Genomic DNA, 9836 nt, shown 5'->3' on the forward strand with positions numbered 1-9836 from the left:
TGAAAACGACGCCGGGAAGCAACTTGTTGATTTTCAGCCAAAACAAACAGCTCTATACTAGTCGCTCACTCGTTTACATTGCCATCGTGCGAGCGGAAAGCAAGTAGCTAAGCAAAGCTGCTCCATTTTTTTACATGAGTTAGCCGCATCCAGTTGCACTCACCTGCAAGTACAATAAAATTACCAGAACACGAATTGCGAAACCACGTTCTTATATATAAATGACCTTTCCTTGTAAATGGCCGTACCAAGTTAGGTGAACACAGAAGTCGCGATACACTAAATTTGAGGAGTACCTAGCTGCAACCAGTGCGAGCCATCTTTTCCGACTGTCAGATTAATTTCGATTCTTTGCAAGAAACGCAGGGGAAAGACTATTCTTGCAAACAGTGAGAAAAAAAGAAAAACACGATTCAGTTTGGGAGATATTTTACCTCGTAGATGTAAACGGCCAGAGTAGCTGCGTAGGCGAAACGATGGCCGCTGAAGCTTGCCACGTTGACGTGCCATGTCTGGCATCCGGCAGGAATTAGGCCAACCTGGCGTACGCCCACATTCATGTTTGGCGAGCGCTTCCAAACTGCTACAGGAAGGGAATCATGGGAGCCTGGAGATAAAGACATGACGTCTCTCAAGATACGACAACTCATAATTGGCACACTTCTGATCTGATACACGTGCCCGGTTATTAATTTCGTCCCGTCACCCTATTCGTGTAGGCGAGGAGATTTGCTGCTTGGATTATCACGATAAACAAGTGACGTCATTCAATACTGCGAACGTCACCGTAACGTTGCGTAACAGTTGGGGCGTTACGTGCAAAAACCACGACATAATTACGAGGGACGCCGTAGTGGTGTGCTCCAGAAATTTCACCCACTTGGGGTGATTTAACGTGCGTGGTCCATGTGCACATGCTTTCAGCGTTTGGTCTTCGTCGAAATGCCACCGCGGTGGCTGGGATTAGATTCCACGACCTTCGATTCGGCGGTCAAGCAGCGTAACCACTAATCCACCCCAACTTGTGCAAAAATAAGAGCCCGAAACAGCGAACAGAACGACCGGAAAAAAGGGACAAGACAGACAGACGCTCAACTTACAAGTGATTTTTACCGGAAAATTTTCGCAAGAGCACGTAATCGGCCATGCGCAGATGAACTTATCGAAAGTTTCCTCGCCGGGCCAACATTGCTAACAAAGTTTTTACCTTGCGATAAATTTGACTGCACAGTCCCGATTCCGCGATTTCGTGAAAGAACTTTAAATATACATCAGCTGTAAGTCAAACCTCTTGCCGGTCACTACCTGAGCAATCCTGCTGCTACCCACTCATACTTCTGAAATATGGTATACCAACTGTCCCAGCGCACCAAGATCTAGATAACCGTAGATTTGTCGAGAAAAATTGAAGGAACCCTCTCCCCCGGCAAAAACCTCCCCCCGTCATGGCAGCGCCACATAATTAATATTAGCTACTCTCTTTAGGTCTTACATGAATGCGCTTGCAGCATGGTTACTAAGCAGAGACAACCAAATGAATAAAAAATAAATATTCCCTAATTCTGTTAAATTAACGGAACAAAAACGAAAGCAAAATCTTCAAAAAAGGTTTCAAGTTTCTTTTCGACGAAGTGTCATGGTTTGTTCGCTTTTTTGGAGTGAGCACATCAGCCCGAGTTATAGTGCCACTATTTTAAAGTAGAATAGTTCACTACCACGTGTCTTAAGAAGACAACGGGAAAATCGTGGAAATGTTGGAAGCTTTGCGTTGATGTTCAGTGAAGGTGGAAAAAAACACGACATGTCGCCTTTACATTCTTTTTTGTCTCGCATTTATTTTCATATTGCTGTAGCCTGGATGGTGTTTAAAAACCACCAGAGTCATTCATATTACAATCAACAAACCATCTAGAATCTCTGATGCAGTGGAGGTCAAAGCACAACGACAAGAGCGCACGCCGCACTGCTTGATTTTCGTTCCATCATCCCTCTTAATTTCTTCAAATTGATTTAGTTTTCTCGTTCGCTACACTCAATAAAGCCACTATTTTTCAAAGGGGAAGCGGCTACTTGCTACTTTTAAGATTTCTAGATGCACAGAAAACACTTGCGTTTACAGGTGCTTCAGAATATTGCCATTGCATCTTTCTATCTTTGCTGTATTCGTGTTTTTTATAGGTCACTGTAAAAAAACTAGGTGTTTACTCAATTCCCCTTTTATATTCATAGACTAATAAAGAATGCAGCACATCCCACGTACCTTGTGAATTGGCGTTGTGCGAAGCATGTGAAGGGAAAGTGACCATGTTGTAATTTCATTGAGCGACACGTCATGAAACGACACTAAATATATGTATCAATGTTGCACGCACAAACATCTGTTGAAGCGTTGCAGACAATTATATAATAAGTTGTTTGCGCTTACACAACGATCCCAACAAGAACATGAGTACTAGCCACACCAGAAGCGATAAGCCGATATGAAGCGCTGGTGCTCACTGGGATGGTAACCCTAGACACTGCTACATAAATGAACTTCAGCATGTCACCTAACTACAATTGACGTTAACACGACATCACTTTTGTATCATAGCGGTCATATGTAACGTTTATAAAATTGGATAGCCAGCACTGCAACCACAATTCACATTTCGCGAACATTAGGATCCATTTGAATAAGTAGTTCCGAGGCCTTACGTGGCTCTGTGGCAGAATACTTGATTGCCGCGCAGAATGTTTGGGCTCGATTCCAGCTGGGACCCTGACATTTATTCTTTGCATTCGTTGGGTTGATGCTACCGATGTCGGGTATTTCTTAACGCTCGCGCGTTAAAATTGCCCATGTGTGTTCTCGTCGTTGCTGAGTAGATACTAAGTGTCAATCACCTGTGGCACATACCCGCATACCAGCGGCACATGCCCGTCCATGGTTATGTGCCACTGTCTGGTGGGATGTGACGACGTAAGTGATGGGATTGTGACATCATTTATGTATTGACCAGCGCGTAATTTCTTGAACCATCTTAACTTCTCATGCTAGTTGTTAGAACGTGGTTACGAGAGCAGCCAGACGTAAGCGGCTACACAGACAGACAGACAGAGGGACAGACAGAAAGAGGGACAGAGGGATAGACGGACAGACAGACAGACAGACAGACAGACAGACAGACAGACAGACAGACAGACAGACAGACAGACAGACAGACAGACAGACAGACAGACAGAGGGATAGACACAGACAGAGGGATAGACACAGACAGAGGGATAGACACAGACAGAGGGATAGACAGACAGAGGGATAGACAGACGGATAGACAGACGGATAGACAGACGGATAGACAGACGGATAGACAGACGGATAGACAGACGGATAGACAGACGGATAGACAGGCGGATAGACAGAGGGACAGACTGATAGACAGACTGATAGACAGACGGATAGACAGAGGGACAGACAGATAGACAGACAGACATAGGGACAGACGGATAGACAGACGGATAGACAGACAGACAGAGGGACAGACGGATAGACAGACAGACAGAGGGACAGACGGATAGACAGACAGACATAGGGACAGACGGATAGACGGACAGACATAGGGACAGACAGACAGAGGGACATAGGGACAGACAGACAGAGGGACATAGGAACAGACAGACAGACAGACAGACAGACAGACAGACAGACAGACAGACAGACAGACAGACAGACAGACAGACAGACAGACAGACAGACAGACACAGATATAGAGATAACAAAAGTGCTTAAAGTGTGCAAAGAAATGGTTCGCATTTAATATGAAACTTGTAACTAGCTGAGTGAATAAACAATTGGCAACGTAAAGTGATGGATCAACTAGTTCACCGACTTGTTGCAGTGCAAGTAACCCATTTGTATGGTTTAATGTGAGATAATTTAAACCTGCAATTCAACACGCAAATTTCAGTAAAAGTATTTAAACTCTGAGTAGAGTACACTGAGTTCCTAAGTTCGCCAAGCTGGTTTGAAAACGAGATTGTTACAGAGTTGCTGACCGAACAGCAATGGCGTACTGAGGTTGACGAGAAATGCTCAGTCGATTGACTGATTGTACAATGAAAAAGCTATGACCACTAGGGTAACAAGCTGAAGGCTCAACTGGATGAGTAACACTTGTGTTAAGAATCTGTCAGTCTGTTTTCGGTGTAGTTTCTAATGCCGTCCTCCTACGTCTCCATTTTTATTTAGCAGTTTATATCACGCCCCAAGCGACGGCTCTTGTTATGACAGAAGCTAATCTCGAAGGACATGCTTTTGAATTCTGAGAACACACGAAGCAACTGCGAGAGCCTGAAGCCTGCCGCGGTCGCCGCGTGTTTGACACATGCTATTGTAGTGCGCCGGCGCCGATTTAAACCTGTTGAGGCGCCAAGCGATTCCAAGTAATTCTGGCTTTCGAAGACATCAGCTTGATCGCATTTCCCCTGATTCTACAGCTTTACAAAAAAAATGAACAACCACAAAACGTATTAAAATTTTTAATTTCATACATATAAGACTTTGGAACGTGAACTCTGTCCGGAAAGTTTTTTCTAAAACATCAGGTGCAGTAGCAAACTCGCACTCAGATTACTCAAAGAACTTATCTAGGCCGAAAAGTTGTGCCTGGGATAAACTTTAGGTAAAGAGGAGGGGACTGCATGAGCAAGTGCTTTACATGGATTGTTCAAACCTGAACAGAACCGGAATAATTAAATGCGTCTTTGGAATGGGCAATAACGCCAAAGAAATTAAGAGAAATTCTGACATCTGGACAAAGGTTAATTTTTTTACCATTCAGGGATTATTTTTTCGTAGGAATTCTGTAACCATAGTGACGAAGCCAAAGCGAAAACCACATACGATGAGTAGCAGAATACCGCGTAGCCAGTGCTCTATCCCGTTGCGTCCAGATTGAATGTAGATAAACCGAAACACTCGTGAAATGTCACGCAGCGCGTCTAGACGTTAAAAAATGTACACACAGAGCAACAAGAGGCAAGCTGAAGAGCACGTGTTGGTCGTTAGTGAGTGAGATTAACTGGCGAGTATGACGTCATCTTGTCGACATGGTGGGCGCTTATCAAGAGCAATCCAGGCGCGCGCCAGAAGCCGCCTATTCGCGCCACCAGGTTTTAATCCGTTGGTCAAACAGCTTTCACTCGCCTGCGCAAACTGCTCCCGTGTTCGGCTGACGCGCCCTCAAGCCATTTGTTTTTACTTTTTTAAAGGCACACCTCTTGTCAAAAAAAGGGGGAGGGGGCGATTCTGCGAAAATTTGCAGGAAATTAAATGCGTGGTCCGTGATGCTCATTAAGTCTGCATATTATGCGTGAGTGAAATCGCAAATCGCCCTTGCTCTAGATTCACTCGTAACCCAGTGTGTTCTTTTAGTGGACGACGAAGTATAGGGCGTCTGCAAGAGTCTGAAAACAATTTCTAACAATATTCCATGCAAGGAATCGCAAGCCGCAGTACACGAGTGTACGCTTTAACAAAAGAGCTCGTTATATGCGTATTCAGATCACGCGAAGTTTAGTACGATGTAATCGGAATCAACCATGGCAAGGCACGCGATGTTTAAGATGGAGGAGCTAATCAATATATGCAAATGCTCAGACAGCGCAATGCTACCTTTTAGGGGGGATATTTCTTGTTAGTAGTTAGCCTCTTATTCGTACAAGTGTCGACGATCCTGCCATAAGGGGCTAGGATTAAAACGCACAAAGACTGACAATGGTATCGAACAATCCGTGACGAATCTCTCCTACAATATGGGACATAACCAGGTGGTACTCGGACGTAATGGGTACCTAAATCATAATTGAAAATTTTGTTGAAGCCCCCTCCCCCCCCCCCCCAAAAAAAAAACCAGATGGACAAAATAGGCCGAGAAGGATGGCGCTTGCTCTCACAACTGAAGTTTGGTTAGTCAGGAAAAGAAAAAGTGGTTACATGGTCTTTCGGGCATGCGCATCAGAACAGGATGCAACAGAAACCACTCCTATCCGCATTACAAAATCGTGCATATTATGTGTCATTTAGTATATGTTGCAAGTACTAGGTGTCGAGATACGCACAAAATATAATAAATTACACATAATATGCACAATTTTGTAATCCCAATACGAGTGGTTTCTGTTGCACCCTGTTCTAATGCATATGCGTGAAAGACCATTTAACCGCTTTAAATTTTTTCTGACTAATAATAACTTCAGTTGTGAGAGCAAGCGATGTCCATGTCGGCCTCTTCTGTCCGTCTGTTATTTTGGTGCGCTTCAACAAACTTTTCAATAATGAACGTAATCCAACTGGCCCAACTTGCCATCTTGCTGTACTTAAATAAGCATAAAATGAAAGCTTTTTGGCGTTTCAATCAAAAAGAAATGGATGTGAAGGTTTCCACAGTTGAATTCGCTACGGCTTAATAGTATTACTGCGATAAGACTGGCGCGAATAATACTCCGGTCATTGTTACTTGTTCTAACGTCTTGCTAGTTAACATAAAACCCCGAGTGCTTATTGACAAGAAATAACGCAAGCGAAAATTTGGCAGATCCCACGTACCTGGGAATCGACTTAGTGCAAAGCATGCAGATGGAAGCTGATTGTGTTGCAATATTTATTTAGCGACACGTCATAAAATGACGCTAATATATGTACAAATGTTGCACGCACAGGCATATGTTGAAGAGTTGCAGATGTTTATATAATCAGTCTTTTGCACTTGCGCAGGGATGCCAACTGGAACATGCGCATTAGCAGCACCTAAAGCTGATTGAAGCGCTGATGCTCGCGAGGATCTTGGCCCTGGACACTGCTACATAAATCAACTTGAGCGCATGGAAACTAACCACAATTGACGTTAACCCGTCCTGACGACTGTATCAAAGGAGTACATATGTAATGTTTATAAAATTTGGTAGGTAGCACGCAACCGCTATTGACGTTTCGCAAAAATCAGCGTCAATTTAAACAGTAGTTACGAGACCTGACGTTGCTCTGTGGTAAAATGCTTCATTGCCACGGAGAATGATTGGGTTTGATTCCAGCTGGGACCCTGACATGTATTCTTTGCATTCGTCAGCTCGACGCTACCGATGTCGGATATTTCTTACCGCTAGCTGTTAAAATTGCCCATGTGTGTTCTCGTCATTCCTGGGTAGATCCTATATGTCAATCACCTTTGGTGCATATCCGCATACCAGCGGCACATACCCGCCCGTGGGTATGTGCCACTGTCTGGTGGGAAGTGTGACGACGCAAGTGACGGCATTGTAACATCATTTGTGTATTGACAAGCGCGTAATTTGTCAAACCATCTTGGCTTCCCATGCTAGTTTTGGTTCACGCCAAGTTAAAGGGGTGGCCACGAGAGCACACAGACGTAAGCGGCTAGACACACTCAAAGTCGCCAGAGTTCGCGAAGAAATGCTTCACATTAAAAAAAAAAAGCAGCAAACGAGAAAGACACACAAAGGACAAGCGCTTGTCCATTGTGTGTCTTCGTGTTTCATCTTGCGCTAGGTAATTCTCGTCAATATGCACCAACAAAGCCCTCAAAACGTCCTCTTAACCGAGTGCTTAAATCACGCGATAAAGAGAAAGACTGATTATCCGGTGGACGACTGTCCTATTATCGCGAAGGGAAGGTCATCGCTAGGGGAAGGTCATTGCAATGTATCAAATCATTTAAAGCTTGACTATTTCAAGAAACGACATGGTATCAAAGATGGGTTAAAACATTTTTGGCTCGATATGCCAAAACCACTCTGAAAAAGATTCCATGCAGACTACCTTTGAATTAATTTAGACAATCTGGGAATCTGACGTGCATGTATACTGAACTACACCAGCGTTATTTCTTTGTGGTCAGCGTGGCCAAGGTCAAAGCCGGGTTCAGTAGCAAAAACTTAATAAAAATTCTTCAAAGACTGTTACTGTCACCTATTTGTGCGTTGGGGACGAAGTGTCTACGTAATAAAACATTTTTATAGCGGATAAGCGAATGCATGCGTACACAGCCACCCACACACAGTCTTGAGTTACCCAAACGACACGATGACGAAATCAAATTATTTACCGAAAGGAAATGTCGCGTAAAAAACTAGAGGGTAGGACTAATGCAGGAAGACCCAGAATGTCTTTTCGAAAGACTCGTAATGCCTTTTCATGTTCGTGCCAAACTTTTGACACTGTCCTTCGCTAACACGCCCCTGCATCAACTAGCCCTTCCGTTCTCAAGCGTCGTGGCATTGCCAAATTTCGAGAAAGCCACTTCACTACACCCTTCAATTATCTTAGTACAGTCGGTCAGACAAATAAAACAAAATTTCGTTCATTTCTCACATTGGTTGCCAGCAGCTATCAACAGCTAATGAGCGACGCTACGGCACACACGCGGGCACTAAAACACAGTCAAGTAAGTGACCAAAAATACGAAGCAATCAAAGGTGAAAAACGAACCGGTCTTCCAACGACGTGGTTCGGGGTATCCGCCGAGTTCACGTCGCAGCTCGAACCACACGAAAGTAAATCCAGAGTCGGGGTTTGCAGGACACGTTGGCTACGCTGCTGCACGCGACACGCCTACCCTCTTGGCCCCTGGGGACCGTCTCACAACAATGAAGTAGCAAGCACGGGTCAGCCAACGATCCAGCCAACGGAACTGGCGCTGTACACCGAGCGCCTGCAGCGGTGTCCAGCGGCGATGCTGTTGTCTTCTCTTTCCGGCCTGGCTTGCCAGGCGAAGCCGTGTCGTGCCGAGATCGCTGCCCAGCGTGCGTGCCTGGGGCAAGCGAGTCTTTTTGTCGTGCCTGGCACCTACGGTGGCTGCCATGGCGACTCATTGATTGCGGCCGCTAAAAACGAGCGCTCATTCGGGAGTCGGTCGGCGATCGTCGTCGGATGAATGCCATGTGCGTTTGGCCGTGAGGGTGATGGGCCACCTGCTGTTTTACAAAACGCCACCCTTACACCTACCGGGGCCTGTTTGGTACGCTGTAAACGGCAGGGCAGAAAGTCTTACTGGGAGGAGCAGCGGGCGTGGACGGTCGATGTGGCCTTTCCCGTATTTGTCAGATGGACGTGAACTGAAGGATGTAGAAGCAGCCGCCCGGGCCATAGACGATGAAAGTGGAACAGAAGAAACCATGGCCCGAATTTCGTGGTGTGTGCAGTGATCCCCGTAAGCGTCGACAATTCATAGATTGTTTTTGTTTTCACTGCTGCTGACATTTATCAGCTGACACTGAAAAATAAAAATAAAACAATCTCCGGTAACTGATTACCTGGTGTTTTTGTATAACTTTTTACGTTTATTAACTTGATATGTTGGTTTTCAAGAAGTGGCGGATTTATTTAATTGTCGGAGAAGATTGACTGATTGATTTGTCAGGTTTGACGTCCCAAAACCACCATATGATTATGTAGGACGCCGTAGTGGAGGGCTCCGGAAATTTTGACAACCTGCAGGGGTTCTTTAACGTGCACCCGAATCTGAGCACACGGGCCTACAACATTTCCACCTCCATCAAAAATAATTGTCGGAGAAGCGTCGTTAGGCACCTTAACGTCATTCTGATTATCTGATTTTTGTGGCTTTGACAAATAATGTCTCTCGACTTGACTTAATTTCGGCGGAGTACGGAGTAGCGTGACATTTGTCCAGCATAGCCACTCTAAATTAGAGTTCGCTTAAGATTATCATAATTTAGTGACAATATTGAGATTCTGAGCACGCAACCTCAGCAGGTAGCTCTTTGCCAGTACGACTGCTGTATCACGAGCAACCTTGTTGTGACAGATATGAGGCCTT

At 44.9% G+C, this 9836-nt stretch overlaps 1 protein-coding gene across 1 annotated transcript in view; it reads right to left on the reverse strand.

Annotated features, from left to right (window-relative positions):
• The window catches only part of LOC119170180 (WD repeat-containing protein 17-like), a 70348-nt gene extending 61672 nt beyond the window's left edge, over positions 1 to 8676 (reverse strand). Inside the window, exons 1-2 of the mRNA XM_075878648.1 lie at positions 8486 to 8676; positions 435 to 607 (exon numbers count right to left, since the gene is read on the reverse strand). Of these exons, the coding sequence (XP_075734763.1) occupies positions 435 to 560 (126 nt within the window). The 5' untranslated portion in view covers positions 561 to 607; positions 8486 to 8676. The remainder of the gene's footprint in view (positions 1 to 434; positions 608 to 8485) is intronic.
• Between the last annotated feature and the right edge of the window lie 1160 nt (positions 8677 to 9836).

The sequence above is a fragment of the Rhipicephalus microplus genome, chromosome 2, assembly GCF_043290135.1.
Source record: "Rhipicephalus microplus isolate Deutch F79 chromosome 2, USDA_Rmic, whole genome shotgun sequence".
In the NCBI taxonomy this organism is placed as follows: domain Eukaryota; kingdom Metazoa; phylum Arthropoda; class Arachnida; order Ixodida; family Ixodidae; genus Rhipicephalus; species Rhipicephalus microplus.